We start from the raw sequence: 19,080 nt of genomic DNA on the forward strand, positions 1-19,080 counted from the left end.
CTGTTGTCCAACATTCCCAGCCCGGGGCTCCAGAGCATGACTGCTTACCGTGCCCATTAAGACCCTGTTTTTGTTGCCTAAATGAGAATTTTGCTGGCAACTGTCCTCCCGGCCTCTTTTGATTTGTCCTGCACTCTTTTCAGAATAAATGGAGTGTTTCAGGACTATTATATCTGCAACGGCTGGCTCTACCCGTGGATCAAAAAGTGTGTTTTTAGTCCTAGTTTGTAGAGGGTAGGAGTCAAAGCTTTTGGCCTCCCACATGGCATTGTCCAGATGGAAAGGGAGGACATGGAGCATGCTGCTACAGAAGCCCTGCAGTCATGCAAAAAATAAAAAAATCCAACACAGTGGGGCAGTGATTGCTTTCCAGACTGCAGCTCTTGGCTGTGTGAAATTCAACGTGGGAGCGAGCAGGTTGCAGAGACAGGTAGCGCACAGAACGTTTTAGCTGTAACATCTAAAGGGTTTAATCTGTTGTGAGCTGGATACGAAAACCACTTTACTGTCTGGGATGTGAATGAGTCAGCTACTAAGTCTGAATCACATCACTCACTGAAGACAGACTTACCGAGGCTTTAAAGAGAAACCAGAGCTTTCAGAATAAAGTAAGCAGTGCTGACCACACACTGATCCTCTCTGTAAAACAGGAGAACCAGAGATTATTCTTACCACAGAGCCACAGTTTAACCCCTTTATTTAGTGTCTCGCTGGCATACACTTTGTTTCCCATGGGAAGGATGCTTTCATATAGTAGCAGTGCGGTGCTTATGCTTTGTCAGATTTGTGCGCCTGAAGAAATTGTAGTTTCTTGCATTTTAACTACGTAATTGCACTGAAGCAAAGCTGCGTGGAGTTTACAGAAATCAGTCCTTCTGTGTTTTTCTGTAAGCATGTTTCTGACAGCTTACGAGACTCAAAGCTACAGTTACTAGTATAAAACCCTTAGATCAGATAACTCCGCCTGCAGTTCCTGCTCATTTTAGCACCTTTCTGATTATTATTTGGGGTTTACAGCTTGCACGGTTACTGTTTAGGTTGATCAGATTTTAAAAAGCAAACACCTGACTCAGTAGCTGCTCCACACAGCAGAGCATTTAGCAATTAAAGAGGCAGATATCGGTGTAGCCCTAAAGAGGAGGAAGGAAAATGACTCTTTGATTGCTAATGTTTGTTTTTCCATTGTGGAAATATGTTTCCCAAGACTGTGAGCATGTGATGTGTTAATATTTAGTGTGCAGTTTGTGGTGGTAACAGAGTGTCCAGATTAACCGTCTACGCAGTTTAGAGAATAATGTGATGTTGTAAGGTGACTTTATATCATGCAGATGGAGATTGAAATCAGGCATGTTGTTCTAGGTCTTCTTATGAGCAGCACAGGATTCAAGTAATAGTAAATGTGTTTGTTTTTTTTAAGATGTGGGTAACTTTTCTGTTAAATTGTAGGTTTCTGTCAACTTCAGTCTTCTCTTTTTTGGGTTTAGCTGCTGTTTATTTCTTATCTATGAAATAATTTAGTTGTTTATCTCTTTTATATCAAATATGTCCTCTTATCAGTTTCGGCGCTGCTCTGTTTGTCACTGTTTTCTATTGTCTGCGTCCAATCAGGAAATAAAAGTTGGTACACGGAAGATGGAAATAGCTAGTAGGCATAGACGTAAGACACCTGGGAATTTATCCTGTCAATAATTACTTTGGAGGATTCTGTGGAAACCTTCACTTCAGACTGTTAAGATCATTACTTGGAAAATTTACTGCTAGGAAAATATAACCAACCAGAGAGAGATGCTATTTTTTTTCCTTTGGTTTTGCAGGGGGGCAAAGCTGTATTAGCACCCATAGTGTCCCTGCATTCTCTTATTTATGATCTTCTTATCCTTCTGTGGTTGTGTAAGTTGTATTTATTTATCACATTGATTGGGAACAGTTCCCCGATTCTTTTCATTGAGTTCCATGTCTGTACCTCACATACCAGTGTGGTGGTGCTCTGCTACTTATGAGATGAAGTTGGTGGTGAGTTTAGCCTCTAACTGTGAATGTAAAACTATGTACTGGTCCTCAGTGAGGACAAAAAGTGAATATGCACGAAGACCAAACGTGGCTACAATATGTGTAAAGTGAACTTTAACAGATTAAAGTTGCAGTTTGATTTTGGCAATATTGGATTTGATGGAGAAAAAAAAAAGTAAATAAATAAATATTCAGATGTATTAAACAAAGTAACATTTTTACTTACTCTTTGTCTTTCAGGGTGCTCTATGAAGGTAAGGAGCGTCTCATCCAGGGGTGTGAGGTCATCCAGGCAACACCATACGGACGCTGCGCGAATGTCAACAACAGCTCTGCAACCTCGCAGCGCATCTTCATCACCTTCCGCCGAGCACCACCCGTCCAGCCGCAGAATTCGCTGGCCGTGACGGACATTTGCGTCATCGTCACCAGCAAAGGCGAGACGCCGCCGCACACCTTCTGCAAAGTGGACAAGAACCTCAACTGCGGCATGGTGCGTCTGAATTTAGTTTCTTAGCTCTCTTTCAGTAGCATCATTCATGAAAGTTCAAATGCATAATAAGAGTGTGATCGGTCTTTCAGTGGGGCTCCAGCGTGTTCCTGTGTTACAAGAAGTCTGTGTCCGCGTCAAATTCCATCAGTTACAAAGCCGGTGAGTAAAAGTGATCAGTTTCAAAATGCCATCTTCAGCTGCTATCTGTTTCCTGCAGCTGCTGAACAGTGGTTACTGCTGTCACGTTGTTGTGTCCGTCTTCGTGTAATTCAGTTTTTAGTCTTTGATTCATCTGATTTCACCTCACTATCTCTCTCTTTTTTTTTTTTTTTAAATGATTTGCTCATGTGGTGTTAAAGCTGTTTACAAGAGCAGGTAGTTAATATATATAACTGAAACAATGTTTTGCCTTAGTTAAAACTGTACTGTAATATTATGCAAAACGTAAAAGGTTGACAGTAATAGTAAATACAATATATCAGTAAATCACTTTGATCATTGTGTTATTGACACAATGATGTGTTATTATTGTGTTATAGTTAGATAATAGTGTTTTAAACAGTAGAAGCAAGCAGAGTGTGTGTGAATGAGAGAGGCACATGTAACCGTTGGTTACACGTGGACTAGTTTAAATACCTGGGTCAGCCATCCAAAGCAACAGACTGTGCACAGGTGAGGTGTGTGAGAGTGCAGGCAGGGTGGAGATGGGTGGTGATGCGTGTCAGAGGTGAACTGTGATGGAAGGATTGCAACAAGAGTGAAAGGGAATGTTTACAGGACAGTAGTGAGACCTGCTCTCGTGTATAGTTTAAGGACAGCGGCACTGACAAAAGGATAGGAGGCCGAGCTGGAGGTGGCAAAGCTGAAGATGCTTAGACTTTCATTGACCAGGATGGACAAGATTAGAAACGAGTGTATCGGAGGGACAGTTCAGGTTGAGCAGTCTGGAGACAAACTTGGAGAGCGAGGCTGAGATGGTTTGGACCTGTGCAGAGGAGGGACAGCAGGGACACTAGATATACTGGACAAACAGTGTCCAGGCAGGAGGAAAAGGGGAGGATGTTTTGCAGTCATGAGTCTTTCCAAAATGTGCATTTATGTTAAACACTGATAACAAAACTGCAGCAGCGAGACGTGTTGGGGCATTGTGTGTCGTCACAATGGCCACTGCTTACGTGTTTAGGTCACCTTCAGCGTGTATCGCTGATCTTTGGGTGACATTTTCACTGACTGAAAGCTTCCGCAGTAGTTTGGCCTTCTGAGCGCTGCGTTGCGTAACATCATCAGGGTTAACATGTGCACACACACACAAACATACACGCCCTGTGGAAACATGCAGGCTGGCTTTATCTTCTGGCCGGCCTTTTTCCTGTGAAGTGGCTGTTTATTCATCTCGGACAACTGCACTTCCTGCCACGCCCTTTGGTGCGTCTGCTGTGCACGCACGCACGTGTGTGCATCCATGCATGCTCAGAAGAATGTGTGTGTTTTTTCATAGTGACAGACATCAAGTTGAGCTTCTTATTTCCTCAAAATGAATTATACAGGCTGCTGACTGTAAGAGCATCAGAGTTGCAAAATATTGATCTCCCTTTTCTTAAAGGTCAGAGTTTAATCCCTGCAGGGAGACTGGGATTAAAGGCCTGCCTGGAAGTTTGAAGACCTATTCAAACTATTCAATAAACTTAAACGTTACCATGTGTCTTGCTTTGAACAACCACATTGTTTCATCATGTGATTTTTATTTATTTGTTTGTGTGTTATTCTGTGCTCCAGGTCTAATCTTTCGTTACCCAGAAGAGGACTATGAGTCTTTCCCTCTGTCAGAGTCTGTACCTCTGTTCTGTTTGCCCATGGGTGCCAACATCGAGTGCTGGGCACCGAACACTCGTGACCCTCTGCCTGTCTTTTCTACATTTGTCTTAACCATCTCCTCTGGTGAAAAGGTAAGACATAGCTACCAAAGGAAGATTTAAATTTAAGTGTTTAAAACTCTCCGCCGAGCCAAAATGTTCCAAACACTTTAACGTCCACCTCTTGTTGCCAGGTGTATGGCTCAGCCATCCAGTTTTACGAGCCATATCCAGCAGATCTGTTGAGCGAGAAGCAGAAGATCCAGCTGGGCCTTCTCACCACGGTGGAGAAGAAGATGATCCCCAACCGGCCTGTGAACACCAATAAATGCATCTGTCTGCTCTCCCGCTGGCCCTTCTTTGAGTGCTTCCGCAAGTTCCTGATGTTCATCTACAAGTTCTCCGTCTCAGGCCCGCACCCACTGCCTATTGAAAAGTAGGAAACTACTTGGCAGCTGTGGAAACTTTCAAAATCATTCATTGGCCACTTTAATGCCAACCTTTTAAAAGGAAACATCTAACATGAGTTTTATTATTTCCTTCAACAGGCACATCTCGCACTTCATGCACAATGTCTCATTTCCTTCCCCACAAAGACCCAGAATCTTGGTCCAGGTCAGAGTTTTTCTCTCTTGCTGTCGGTCAAAATAGATCAGAGTTTCCACATGTGCAGTACTCAGGGAACATTTGTTGTGATATTTTTGTATTTTTCTGTCACTGATGTTATTTAATGTCCTCTGCAGCTCTCTGTAAACGACACTTTGATCCTCTCCCAGCCTGTGTGTACACCCTTACCGCTCAGGTACCTTTGCCTACTCAATAAATGCATAACAAAGTCATTTCTCTACAAAAAAAACATGTTCAGCTAATTCCTGCATCGTTGTCTTTTTTTAAAGCCTTTTTCTGCTGCTACTTCTGCCATTTTCCAACTGATATGAGTAATTCAGCTACTTTATTTTCCTTTTTGTAGTTCTGGACGCTGCCTTATGCAACCTTGAAACCTCATAAAAATGGTGATTGACGGGCTTTTGTTAAAGCTAGCACCGGCTGCTATTGATATTCAAAGTAATGTGTGCGGCAGTCTCTACAATAGAGATTTAAAGGAGACAGAATTACTGCACAAAAGGCAGTCACTTTTAAGTTGTGGTTATGAAGGCTTTTAAAATGATTGGTTTGTTAGATTATGAAAAAAAGCATCTGAAAACAGAGCGCTTTAGCAAGCTGAAGCAGTAAAGCAGACAGCGAGATTGTTAAACAATACATTTTATGTTGATGGTGTTATTTTGACTCTGTGCCTGTATTTCTGCCTTTTCCTTGTTTCCCATTTGATTAATTCCGGTTACATTTGGTTACAGACCCAGCAATGAACTCTTCTGTTTCCAAATTCTTTTCCCTTTATTTTTCCCTCTCCTTTTCTTTCTGCTGTGCTTTCCGTTCCCTGTCCGAACTCATCACTTCATTCCTCTCCTCTCTTCTCTCCCTCCGTGCCAGCGGGGCAGACTATGGCACTCTGCTGATGAATCTGGGCTCGGAGAACTGCGCCACACTGCTGCACTTTGTCCTGCTGGAGAGCAAGATCCTGCTGCACTCGCTCCGACCCGCCGTGCTCACCGGAGTGGCCGAGGCTGTGGTGGCTGTGAGTAGGCTCCAACATGCACTCTCATATTGTCATACTCAAATGTATTCAAATATACTCAAATAGATATAATTTATTTGCTGGATTGGATTTTAGCAAAGCTTTTCCTGCTTAGTCTGATTACAGTTTTAGATTAGTTTTAATGTCTTTTATTTATGGCCAAAATTCGGATTTTGTTCATTTCTCAGTGTCGACAATTATAATGGCTGAAAACGGGGTGAGAGAAAACAAAAACAAACAAGAGACGAGAGAAACACCCTTCAGCTGTATTATCAGTATTGACGTCGCCTAGTTTGTCCACCAGAGGGCACTCTGAAACGTCCCTGTTTGCAGCACTTTTTTTAAATGTCACAAAACAAAAGAACCAGCTGATCCGAGCATAGTCAGGCAGAGTGTAAATGAGTAAATAAACATCCACAAAAAATGTCAATGAAATCTATTTATTTTCATTGTGTCTGAAAGAAAATAACATCATTGTTTTTGAGTCCATTTAGCTCATATTTGCCTGCAGTGTTTCATTGCCTTTGCTGTCGGTATGGAAAGAAATGAATCATCAGCTTGACCTAGTGCTGACATGCAAAGCGACCACACAGCCACTGTTTCTGCTCATAAATACAGAATATGTCCTGTAAGTGCCTGGGCTGTTTTGAAAATCAATCTAATATTAACCATGTGATTAAAATGAAAAACATACACATTAAAAGTCAAGAAAACAACATTATGACTGCAGGCTGTGGTGTCTCAGTTGTGCAGTTGTTTAACTTTTCAATCTGCACATGCGAAACATTGACACTTGCATTTCCTTGACTTATCTGAACTTTTTAGATAAGAAACATATGGTTAGCACTATAAAGTGTTGCACAATAACATCTCATTAAGGAACACGGCAACAAAAATATATTTGCAAAAGGATTAAATGAATAACACGCTGCAGATGCACTGTTTAACTCCACTGTGTTTGGATAACCCAACACTTTCCTTTAAAGTGACATAAGTAGTAGTCACTATTGTCGAGTCAACATTCATCAGAACTGCAGAGAAGAAAACTGTCTGCTTACTTAAATAAAAACACTAATTAAGAGCTTACAGAATGCACAGCTTGTTATTTAGGCACTCGATGCTCAGACAAGCCTTACATGTACAAGCAGATGGAGAGTGGAGAGAGAGATACAGCACAGTGACATAAGCTACATTTAGTAAATGATATATGCTGTATATGTAACAGTATCAGTAATTAGTCAAAGACAGCTCAAATGGTCCACATGGAGGAACTGTAACTATTAGTTTCATTTCCTTTCACTTATGTTTTATGGCTGTAATGAAAGAGCATTAAGATGAGTCAGGTAGAGCAGTTTAATCCAGAAAAGCAGCAGCAAGAAGAGGAACAAGTTTCTGAGCAGTGATGTGAGCAGCACTGCACGTCTTTTTTTATTTATGTAGACACAAAATCAGTAATGGAGCCCGAGTGACGCCTACACTGTAATCAATACTGTAAACATATTCAACTCTCAATAATGTAGCCCTATTGAGTATTGGTAATGGTGGTTTCCACTTATCCATTTATTGCCTAATAATGTTGCAACACAGTACCATGAAGTCCAGACAATGTTAAAGTAAAGCATCTTTCTTTTAGCTGAAAATGCCTGTCATGAATGACTAGAACCGCAAGCTAATGACTTCCTTTTTAAACTTGTGACAATTTTAAATTGCTTTTATAGCTGATCATTACTTTGTGTCTCACATGTCCCTGCCTGCAGGCAGCGTAGTATCCAAATAACTCTGGCACTACTCAGGCTTTTTGAACTTGAGTTTTTTTTTTTCACTAATGTAGTTGCTTATTCTCCAGTTCCAGAAAAGTAAGGATTTCACAATTCTCAAAATCAACCCAAATAGGTTTCAGCTGTTACAATAGATCAGTTATGCAAGTGTGACCCCCCCCCCCCCCCCCCCCTAAATTTGTCTTATTTACCTTCGGTGTTCAACTTATAGATGTTCTTGAGGGGTGGAGCAATATGAAAAAATGGGCTCGTGAGTAAGGAAAGAAATATGCTGCTGTTGTTTTTGGGGGTTTTTTACACATGGGAAACCCTTTAAAAACATCTGTTTGGGAGTAATAATCCTGATTCTGGCTTTTGTCTCCTTCCAGATGATTTTCCCCTTCCAGTGGCAGTGTCCCTACATCCCCCTGTGCCCGCTGTCTCTCGCAGGCGTCCTCAACGCGCCGTGTCCATTTATAGTGGGCGTGGACTCCCGCTACTTTGACCTTTATGACCCCCCACCAGATGTTGTTTGTGTGGATCTGGACACGAACACTATCTACCTGTATGTTGTGCTTTGTTGGAGAAAAACACACTTTGTCTTCTACATTAACAGCTCTCATTATGTTGAACAACTCTTTCAGCAGCAGATTTGTGAGCCCAGATTTTTGTTTTCAGCTGTCTTTTGGTTTTTTCCAGTCTACAAACTTTGTGGTTTTGTATGTTACAGGTCAGATGAGAAGAAACACAGCAACTGGAAGAACCTCCCAAAGAAGCCTTGCAAGAGTCTCATTAACTCACTAAGCAACTTGCACCACCAGCTGGCCACTGGTACAAACAGCATCTCATTTGTATAGCAAAACCTGGATCACTTACCTGTTATACCAAGTTACCACAATTAACGTGGACAGGATTCTTAATCTTTACCTGAACACTGTGAGCTTAAATTACAAAATGCATCATGGTATTCTTTTAGTAAATATGGTAGTCCAAAGCTGAAAATAAAACTATACCTTTAAAAAAAGCTAACAATGCATTACAAAACTTTACATAATGGGGAAAAAAGCATCTGAACTATATGCTATTTCCTTTTAAAAAACAAATACGCTTTCATATTTTCTTTTCTGGTTGCTCGGTTGATAAAATATCAGAATTATTTTACTATGTCAAATTTTTGATGCAATAAAAAGTACTTACAAGCTAGCTAGCTTAACTGTAAACACTTTTGTCAAAATCCACACTGAGCATGCTCAGTCTCCATTATAAAACAGCAACAGTTAATGCATTTGATTCTAATCATTCATACGCTGTGCTTATATAGACCTGTCTGAACTTTTTGACAGCACCTGAGGCGTTTTGGTCAGAAAGCTAATGCTAACAGCGTTAGTAACCTCATTGTTCTGTGACTCTCATAATTTTCTCTCTGCATCATTACATTATCTCCATCATCAAGCATTATTACAGAAAAGTAAATGTGGGGAGACCTAATTAATAAACGTATTATTAATTAAGAGTACATTTAATGACACTTTATAAAAGGAGAGAGCTGAGAAATTGATATAAATTATTTAAACTGACCACACTGGCTTGTTTTAGTTTCGCTACGCCCAGTGATGCCGGATGGCTTGGCTGTCGACATGACTCCCATGGACGCGGACTTCACCTGGCACAAGAAAAGGACGGCCCTGGAGATGGAAATCCAAGAGGCCTTCCTTCGTTTCATGGCCTCCATCCTGAAGGGCTACCGCTGCTACCTCAAACCCATCACCCAGGCGCCCTCTGAAAAAACCACGGCTGCAGACTCCCTCTATGACCAACAAGGTAAACACGTGATTCACCAAACACTATGGATTTGTTGATGGCTTCCTGGATCTGTAACCTTTGCATAATTTACAACTTTAATTCAGATGGGCTCAACTCATGCATACTTTTATTGGCATCTCTGTTTCAAGGAGTCAGGTTGACCGAATGGTTGAGAGGCTGAGCACATTCATATGCCCTTTAGTCCAATTCCCTGCCCTCCCTTCCATGTACTGTAATGGTTTAAAATAGACCATTAAAGGTGTTTTTAGAAATTAATCACCTTTCTCATCAGCCATAAGAGTGTTTGATGCTGGGAAATAGGCTCCTGGCTCCATTTAATTCCCCTCTCAAAGATCAATTTTAGATGATGTGAAAGAGACTCTTCTTCACGCCACATAGTTTAACACTTTTATAAATAGCTGCACATTGATTTGATGAGGGTCACTCAGGAATAATTAATATAATGAGGCCAAAAAGGACAAAACGTCTTATGTTTGTCCTTTTAAGATGCAGTAAAGACTCTAATTTTGTTCTTTGCTAAGTTACGAAATTAACGAGTGACACTGAATTCATAAATTCCGTAAACTGAGATGACCGTGAAGCTGACGCCGCACTCTCTCCTTCCCTTCCTGCAGGGTTCCTCAAAAGCAGAGACCGTGCCCACCAGAAGTTCTACTCCCAGCTCACCAAGACCCAGATATTCATCCGCTTCATCGAGGAGTGCACCTTCGTCAGCGACAAGGACACAGGCCTGGCCTTTTTTGACGATTGCGTCGAAAAGGTGATTACCATCCCGGCATCATGCTGCCTCCAGGCGTGTAAAAAACGCATGCTGGTCTTTGTTGTTTTGTTTTTCTCTTCCGTTGGAGCGTTGCTTCCAGGAACAGGCCTTTGTGTTACAGTGGTTCATTGGCAAAGTAACATTTGTACGCTGGGAGGCTAAGGAAGCCATAATTTCCTTTGATTCATTCTGTTCCCTTCGCTCTCTTCCCTCTACTTGCAGCTTTTTCCCTCTGATAAAATCACCGACAAGGGCACCAAGGTAATTGCTGATAATGTAATCAGATTTCCTTGCACCTTTTTTTTCCCCTCTTCATATATTTTAATTTCCCCCTATCTGATGAATGCATTCAGTCAAGAGGCATGGATTTTTCCTGCTTTTCCTCTAACTTAATCACAATCAAATAAGCATGCTTTACTGCTTAATTACAAAAGCTTTATAGAGTATCCTCGTAACCTAGTTTATTTACTGGTATCAGACAGGAAATGGTCTACAGCCTGTGTCGTTTTCTAAATCTCTGGATGTGATCCCCTCTGCAGGTTGAAGGAGAGTCATCTGAGGACACAAGACTGCTGGAGCTGGATGAGTCTCAAAAGAGTGAGCACACAGTCTTTGTAATGCCTCCTGAGCCTCCAGTAGATGATGGACCGGATCCTGCTCCTCAGTACACGTAAGACTTGTAGTGCTTTAAGCGTACACTCCACAAAATTATAGTAACACTTTAAAAACACATCAGAGCTCAATAGGGGAAAAATCATGCTGAATGTCAACACCGATATGGGCATGTGATCAGTCTACAGAGGGCTGAATTCCAAGACACCCCCAAAAATCACAGTGATAAAATGATGCGGCAGGAGAGTCCATTTTGTCACCGCGTGCTTACATGTGTGCCTGAGAATGTCAGGGGAGTGCTCATAATAAGAAAACGGATGGTGCATCGATGAGCTCCTGGACAGTCTGAGGTGCAACCTGGTGGTGTTGGATGGACTGAAACATAATGTCTCAGAGGTGAATTTAGGTCAGGCGAGTATGGGGGCCAGTCATACAGTTTCTTCATCCGCCAGGAGCTGCCTGCATACTCTCCCCACATGAGACTGTGCACCAGGAGGAACCCAGGACCACCTGCACCAGTGTAGGTTCAGACAATGGATCCAAGGATTTCATCTCAATACCTAATGGCACTCAGGGAGTTGTTGCCTAGCCTGCAGAGGTCTGTGTGTCCCTCCACTGATATGCCTCCCCAGATCATCGCTGACCCACCACCAAACTGGTCATGCTGGCAGCAAAATGTTCCCCACGGCTTCGTCAGACCCTTTCACATCTATCACGTGTGCTCAGGGTGAATCTGCTCTCATCTGTGAAAAGCACAGGGTGCCACTGGTGGACCTGCTATTCTGGTATTTTATGGCAAACGTAATCGGGCTCCAAGGTGCAGATACCGCTCCTGCTGATGGGTTAAGGACCTTCTGTGGCCCTGTCCAGCTCTCCTAGAGTTAACTGCCTGTCTCTTTCTGCCAGTGGTATTAATGTGTCAACCTGGAGGAGTTGAACTACCTGTGCAACCTCTATAGTGTCTATGCATTGCCCCATGCTAACAGCAGTGACACTGACCCTAGCTAAATGCAAAACTAGTGAAAAAACAATCAGAAAAGAAGAGAAGTGGCCTCCATCTGTAAAACCATTCCTGTTTTTAGGGTTTTCTCGTTGTTGTCCCTCTAGTTCACCTGTTGTTAATGTCATTAACACCAAAGCAGCTGAAACTGATTAACAACCCCCTCTGTTACTAAAACGATCAGATCAATATCCAACAAGTTAAACTGACTTGATGCTATACTCTGGTTTAAAAGTGTTCCTTGCTTTACATTCTGCAGGTATAAAGGGTTCCCCAAACTGCAGTTAAATCTATTTGACCGTCCAAGAGAGTTACGTCCTGCACTCAGCACCAGAGCAGCAGGGGCCAGTCTGTCCAGCAGCCCTGCACTACTAGCAAAGAGGACAAAGCAAGTACGTACTCACACTATCATCCTTAGCAGAAGTAGGAACGATACCTGCTTTGACCATGCTCTTCACCCTTTGTCTTTATCAACGTGTTCATCTGACGTGTGCCCGTACTGCTCCTATAGGAGGTCAAGCTCTCATACAAGATGGCAAAGCGTTTCTACTCCAACCCGCCTCTGTGGGCCCGCTGTCTGTTCAGTCACTGCTACAGTCTGTGGTTCATCTGCCTGCCAGCAGCTGTACGGATGGCCAAGTCAAAGACCCGGGCAATGCAGCAGGCGTACAACATCCTGTTGAAGATGAGAACCACTGAGGTGGAGATACTGGATGAGGTACGTTCACATTTTGTAGGAATATGTTTAGATTATCACTTCTCTTTAGATTTTTGGAATTTCATAGACAATGCAAAACATATAAAGTAATGATCATGTGTTTGTCTGCTGTCAGGTGTGTTACAGAGTGGTGATGCAGCTCTGCGGCGTGTGGGGTCTGCCTGTGATGGCTGTGCGAGTCCTGGTTGAGATGAAGAAAGCTGGAGTCCATCCCAACGCCATCACATATGGATACTACAATAAGGTTTACATATATGGCTTATCACTTTAACATATGAAATGTGTGTGTGTGTGTGTGTGTGTGTGGTCTTGCTGATATGCTGGTTTATGGGATTTATTAAGCAATCCCATCTCATCCTTCATCTGTTCTGCGCAGGCTGTCTTAGAGAGCCCGTGGCCCAGCCGGAACCAGAGCGGCCTGATCATGTGGACCAAGTTGCGCAACGTCCTTCGTGGAGTCACGCAGTTTAAATACGGTTTAAACCGCACATCTTCTGAGAAGGGATCAACACTGACTACCACAGGTGTGACTCAAATGTACAAGGCTGTGTTCCTCTTGTTCCCTTTTCTTGCTTTTTTTTACCTCTGCTAAGCAGGTTATATGATTGGTTTGTTTGTTTACCTGTTAGCAGGGTTACTTAAACTAGTGCTGTCAGCGTTAATCTTGTTAAAATGACGTTAACGCCATAACCACATTAACGCGGCAAATCTTGGTTAGCGAGTTATTGCGGATCGTCCCATGTGTGGGGCTGCACGGCGTTAGCTCGTTAGCGCCGTCCAGCCACACGCACAGGGCGATCGGCGTTAATGCGGTTATGGCGTTAACGTCATTTTAACAGCACTAGTTAAAACCTGAAACTTTATCAGACAAGAGGTTGACTCTACTTAGAAGTTATAGGACACTTCTTATCATAGCTTCATGATTACATATAAATTGGAATTTAAAAAAAAAAACGATGACATTAACTTGATGTTAACTAGAAAATATCAGAAGTCTGCTGCTATACCACATACAGTCTACTCATGTTTCTTCCTGCATCCTTCTTTAGGTGCTCCAGTAGCTGCCTCAGCAGTCACTGATGCCGACTGTTTGAGTCATGGAAGTGCAGACAGCTCGAGCGAGGTCAACGGTGAGGAGAACAGTGTATTTGCCCCCAGCCATGACATGGAAGACGTAGCAGATAACCACTGCAGCGCAGGTACTGATTCCCAAAGCATCGGTTCTCTGTAACACAAGGTTCAGCTGAGTCTCTGAGGAACAAAAACAAAAGCTTTCTTAAAAGCGTACATTTGTGATTACAGCTGTGTTTGTGGTTTTTTTAAATTCTGTGCTCTCCAGAGAGACAGTGTGATCAAGGATATGGCTCCAAGGATGAGCTGCACCAGGAGTTGGCTGAACCGTTGCACGCTGCACTTCCGCCGGCTGATGAGAGAAACGATACCAAAGCACAGCATAATGGTAAGAAAGGCCCAGCCTCAGGCCTTCACCTCCAGTATTGTAATGTATGCACCACAAACCACTACTTTTATTTTTGTTTCTTTTTAACCAGGAGGGGACATAGCTGGCTCAGTGGACAGTGCAGTAGCAGTGGGAGAGCCCCACAGTCCTGTCGATGGGTTGCCGCATGTCCACAGTATTGTTAGGCTGTCCACGGGAAGCTTTGACGGAGAAACGGGTAAGAAAGTACATTTAGCTCAAATACTTTAAAGGTTTTGTTGGAAATTCTGTGAAATTGGCATCACCTTTGAATTTGTAAAGATTATTTGTTCCTGTTTCAATTAAGCTACATAAATGTAATTGTTGCACTACAATAACTGTATCTGTGTGCAGGTAAAGGGAAGCTGTTCAGGAGACACAGCAAGAACGATAACGTGTCACTTACCGATGACGATCCCTCGCTGCCGTCCCCGGCCGTAGCTCACCAGTCTCAGCATCAGCGGCAGAAATCCTTCTCTGAACGCAGCTGCAGCTTCAGCGCTGAAACTCGTGCTGGAATGCTCTCTGAGGCAGGCATGGACCACATGGCCAGCCGAATGGGCGCTGATGCTCGTATCCTAGCTGGAGTCCTCTCAGGAGGTCAAAGCCCACCCCCTAATATTATGCCCAAACCACTTTTTAAAGACTTGGAGGAAGAGCCTGAGGAAAATCAGGGTTTGAGGCTTAAAAAGCTTCCAGAAGAAGAGGACCCAGAAACCGCAGAAGAAAGAAAGACAGACGACAAAGACCTGAAGGTTACCGAAGTAAATAGGGAGAAACAAGTAAGAAAAAACACTGAAACTAATGAAGATGATTCTGGAGTGCGAGGACCCATTTTGGAGAGGGCCGACGTGGAAGTGGGAGCTGACCCACTGTCACGTCTGGTGTCAGAGAGCGAAGAGTCGGCCTCTGTCAACAGTCAGGAACCGCCACGCTCCGTGCCTGCTGTGGTGTCCCGTAACCTGGCTGAGGAGATCGAGCTGTACATGAGCTTGAAAACCCCGCTGGGTACCAAATCCTCCAGCATGGAGCTCCAGCAGCCGCAGGTAGACTCCACGGATGCACCTCAGCCCAAACAGACTCTGGAGCGGAGGTCCAGCCTCCCAGTGCCTCCTGTGAAAACCCCAACTGGCTCACCGAGCAACACCCCCAAACGCAGCCCCAGCACTGTAACCCGCTCCAAGACTTTTGCAGTAAAGACAAAGACGCCTGCGAGCTCTACAGCGAGCCCGGGCCAGCGATCGTCCTCACTGACCGCACTGGTCAAGTCCTCTCAGGGGGGGTCGCTGGGCTCGGTCTTTAACACCATTTCAGGTATCAAGATGGACACGTTCTTAACAGGACCTAAAATCGATGTGCTCAAGTCAAGCATGAAGCAGGCAGCAAACGTGGCCAGCAAAGTGTGGGGGGCAGTGGCATCCGCTTACGCCGATTCAGATGATGAGGTGAGGGTCATTAAAAGGTCATTCCAGACATTGTCAGCCTGTTCTGCATAAAAGGGAAGATTTAAGGTAACTTTTCTCTACAGGATGAAGCTCAGGCTGGTGGCGGTGGCTTCCCAGCTCGTCTGGATGAAAATATGCTGGCTGCACATGACTTGGATGACAGTCCTGAGAGAAAAGGCATCCCAGGTTTGGTGGCTAATGGTCTGAACCAGAGCTGCACCAGCCTGGGCGGCAGCAGCAGCGGCAGCAGTGACACGGGCCGAGGGACCACACAGACACGTAAGCACTGACTCTCTGATGTAAATGAAGAAGCAAGGGAGGGGCAGTGAAGTACTTCTTAGGCCAGTGATGCCAGCTTTCAATATTGTTTTCATGTCGGCCTGCAGATCTGATTCCAGGGCGCCCGGGCAGAGGTCCTGACTCTGAGCAAAGCTCCTCGCATCACGCCTCCTCCTCGAGTATTTTCCAGAACTGTGCACTGGAGGTAGGACCTGCATGAACAGAGTCTGTTTGCGCTGCACTCTCACTGCTGATGTTTAAAATACAGCAGGGTTTGACGCGTTATCCCACTTACAGGTGCTGATGTCCAGTTGCTCCCAGTGTCGCTCCTGTGAAGCGCTGGTGTACGACGAGGAGATCATGGCAGGCTGGACAGCTGATGATTCCAACCTCAATACCAACTGTCCTTTCTGTCAGACGGTCTTTCTTCCCTTATTGCACATCGAGTTTCACGACCTGCGCACGATGACCGGGTAGGAAACTGTCAGATGAGATTTTTTATTTTTCCTGTGTTGTAACACACGAACATATTCTTTGTGGCAACTCAAATTTAAATATCCCTGTTCTTTTATTTTCTCTTTAAGGTTTTATGTGAATCCCAGTGCCTCAGGGGACAGCATCCACAGCACAAGCACCCACCCCACAGCTAGCAGCGCGGCTGACATTAAGACACCAGACCTTATCACTTTCGCTGAAGATGAACCGAGGGAGACCGCTGAAAATACTCCAGGAGCACAGAAGAGGTACAACTTCATCTGAGTACCCTGAATGCACCTCAGGTTGCATGCACGAGGAGATGCATTTGCATGTTTGTTTAAATCTTCAGCGCCGCCTTACTAGTGTTTTCATAGTAAATGCCATCTAGTGGTAGAAACTACCACTAGATGGCAGCATAGATCTTCTAATATGATCTTGGTGCCTTTTACTTGGTGACTGAGAACAAAAAGTTATTGGAATAAACTTTAATAACAAAAATAATAATTGTTGTTGTGGATCATTGCATTATTGTAAGGTCTTTACCTTATAATATAAAGTGCTATATAATGCTAATGTTTTGGTGCTATATAAATAAGTGAATGGTTGTTTCCAGTTTGATTCCAGGGCCGGTACAGTCAGATCCCCTGGGTCTCCTGGAGCACCAGGCAGCATGTAAGCAGCAGAAAGGCACCGGGACATCTTTGACACGTAGCAACAGTGTTGGAGGACCTCTGCAAAGCCTGGACTATTCTCAGAGACCTGGACATGGTGTTTCCACCACCAGCCTTCCCTGCAGTTTGCAGGAAGTGCAAGTCAGTGCCTCCTTTCTGTTCCAAGCCTTCACTGACAGTAGTGCTTTTACCCTCATGGAGTCAATGAGTGGAATTCTGTGTGTTTACAGGACGGCATGGGGACAAAGCGGCCAAATCCCAAACCAGTGTCTGTGCCGTACCTCAGCCCCTTGGTACTGCGCAAGGAGCTGGAAACCTTGCTGGAGAATGAGGGAGATCAGGTATAAATATAAAGACATTCTCTCATGGTTTGATGTGTATAGCAAGTGTCAGCCAGCAGATTCAAGATCCTTTGAGTTACACTTTGTGGTTTATCTGTCCAGGTGATCTACACCCACAAGTTCCTCAGCCAGCACCCAATCATTTTCTGGAACCTGGTGTGGTATTTCCGCCGCCTGGACCTGCCCTCTCACCTGCCCGGTCTCATCCTCACTTCTGAACACTGCAACAACGGAGTGCAGGTTAGACATAACATCTGGTTAAATGCAGTTTTCTCTTCTTCTTCTATGCTTTCCAATCTCAAGGTATGCACTATTGTCCACAGGAACTTGTACCAGGAACTAGGAACTTTTAGACCAGAGTGTAGATTAGCTTCAGAACATTGGGTCGTGGAATATTTTAGCTATTTCACAATAGCTGGTAAAAAGTATTCTTGCTCTGTGGTGTGCTGCTTTTTTACTGTTTTTAAAGATTAAAAAAAAATCTCCTCGATCGCTCTCATCTTTATATTCTTTGTTGTTGTAAGAAAACTGTGACATCATCCATCAGGTGGGCATACAGTAGAGGACTACGTCCAAATGAAGCTGTGAGGAATGTTTATATGAAACTGACCCACACATAAAAGATGAAATGCTGTGACTGTAATAGACTGAAGCCAGCAGTGATGTGCACACCACGTATAGTCATCTAGACCCAACACAGCAAACTCATTCCTTTACAGAGGATGTCCTGTAATTAGCGAGCACCATGTAAGCTGTGCTATAATGTCATGGTTTATTCTTGCAGCTGCCTCTGACGTCACTGCCACAGGACAGTAAGCAGGTGTACGTACAGCTCCTGTGGGACAACATCAACCTGCACCAAGAACCCGGAGAACCACTTTACCTGCTCTGGAGGACCTTTTGTAAGTGTGAAGACAGACATTATCAGTCATTGTCCATCAGTACAGTGTCAAGTGTAGAACCTGTATTTGCAGATTGAATTGTGAGCTTTCAAATTATTAGGATGCACTATACTGCATAATCACCACTGGGGGGCACCGGAGTTGGGCCTTTAAACCTCAAGCAAACACATTTTAGTTCACATTGAGAATGAAGTATTGATTTAAAAGGTAACCCCCCCCCCCCCCCCCCCAAATTAAGTCAAAGATGTTTTTTTAAATGTAAAGTAAATAACAAAAGGACTTAAGACCATACATGTATCTACTAAAAAACACTGAACCTCAGTGACCTTGACCTTGAGGTTAAAGGTCAAATTTTCTGAGAATCTTGTCAATCTAATAACTTTGGAATGAGACAAAAAGGGATTTTATAATTGATACCTTCGGTGCATGTATTAGGAGATTGAGGGGTATTTTTGTTAAAGTGTCACTGCTGAGCAGAACAGATCAGAGTGGAGGCTCTTTGCTAAAAGAATATTTCAGCAGACTCTCTGATGCTTTGGTGTTTGTGCTCCCAGTGGAGAAGAGGGGAACTCTGGGGCCAACAGACCACCAGGAGAGCCGCACTCTCCTCAACACCATTGTTCGCAACATCCAGACCAACGACGTCTACGGGCCGATCAACCTGCTGATCCGAGAGATCAAACGGCGTCCAGAAGGGCTCAAACGGCAGAGGTCAGTTCTCCTCCTTCATCTATACTCACTGTTTCATATTTAGTCTTCCTTTAAGCTCTTAGTTATGATTTTTGCTGCAGTGCATTAGAAAAGTGTCTGATGCCTCGTGTGTGT

General features: G+C 43.7%; 1 protein-coding gene across 4 annotated transcripts in view; it reads left to right on the top strand.

Annotated features, from left to right (window-relative positions):
- LOC309702945 (DENN domain-containing protein 4C-like) overlaps positions 1-19,080 on the top strand; it is a 38,738-nt gene that overhangs the window by 17,784 nt on the left and 1,874 nt on the right. For 3 of the 4 annotated variants that reach the window (XM_082527592.1, XM_082527594.1, XM_082527593.1), the window contains exons 3-32: positions 2,251-2,503; positions 2,593-2,662; positions 4,280-4,449; positions 4,551-4,792; positions 4,905-4,971; positions 5,100-5,158; positions 5,848-5,992; positions 8,139-8,314; positions 8,480-8,580; positions 9,346-9,570; positions 10,188-10,333; positions 10,556-10,594; positions 10,873-11,003; positions 12,205-12,337; positions 12,457-12,663; positions 12,779-12,907; positions 13,040-13,187; positions 13,713-13,862; positions 14,003-14,122; positions 14,214-14,339; positions 14,495-15,585; positions 15,669-15,864; positions 15,972-16,069; positions 16,162-16,337; positions 16,449-16,607; positions 16,955-17,153; positions 17,243-17,353; positions 17,456-17,593; positions 18,138-18,255; positions 18,810-18,966. In XM_082527592.1, the coding sequence (XP_082383718.1) occupies positions 2,251-2,503; positions 2,593-2,662; positions 4,280-4,449; positions 4,551-4,792; positions 4,905-4,971; positions 5,100-5,158; positions 5,848-5,992; positions 8,139-8,314; positions 8,480-8,580; positions 9,346-9,570; positions 10,188-10,333; positions 10,556-10,594; positions 10,873-11,003; positions 12,205-12,337; positions 12,457-12,663; positions 12,779-12,907; positions 13,040-13,187; positions 13,713-13,862; positions 14,003-14,122; positions 14,214-14,339; positions 14,495-15,585; positions 15,669-15,864; positions 15,972-16,069; positions 16,162-16,337; positions 16,449-16,607; positions 16,955-17,153; positions 17,243-17,353; positions 17,456-17,593; positions 18,138-18,255; positions 18,810-18,966 (5,280 nt within the window). The remainder of the gene's footprint in view (positions 1-2,250; positions 2,504-2,592; positions 2,663-4,279; positions 4,450-4,550; positions 4,793-4,904; positions 4,972-5,099; positions 5,159-5,847; positions 5,993-8,138; positions 8,315-8,479; positions 8,581-9,345; positions 9,571-10,187; positions 10,334-10,555; positions 10,595-10,872; positions 11,004-12,204; positions 12,338-12,456; positions 12,664-12,778; positions 12,908-13,039; positions 13,188-13,712; positions 13,863-14,002; positions 14,123-14,213; positions 14,340-14,494; positions 15,586-15,668; positions 15,865-15,971; positions 16,070-16,161; positions 16,338-16,448; positions 16,608-16,954; positions 17,154-17,242; positions 17,354-17,455; positions 17,594-18,137; positions 18,256-18,809; positions 18,967-19,080) is intronic. The other variant, XM_082527595.1, reaches the window with a different exon arrangement.

This window comes from Aulonocara stuartgranti (genome assembly GCF_965226115.1).
Source record: "Aulonocara stuartgranti genome assembly, chromosome: 3".
NCBI lineage: Eukaryota > Metazoa > Chordata > Actinopteri > Cichliformes > Cichlidae > Aulonocara > Aulonocara stuartgranti.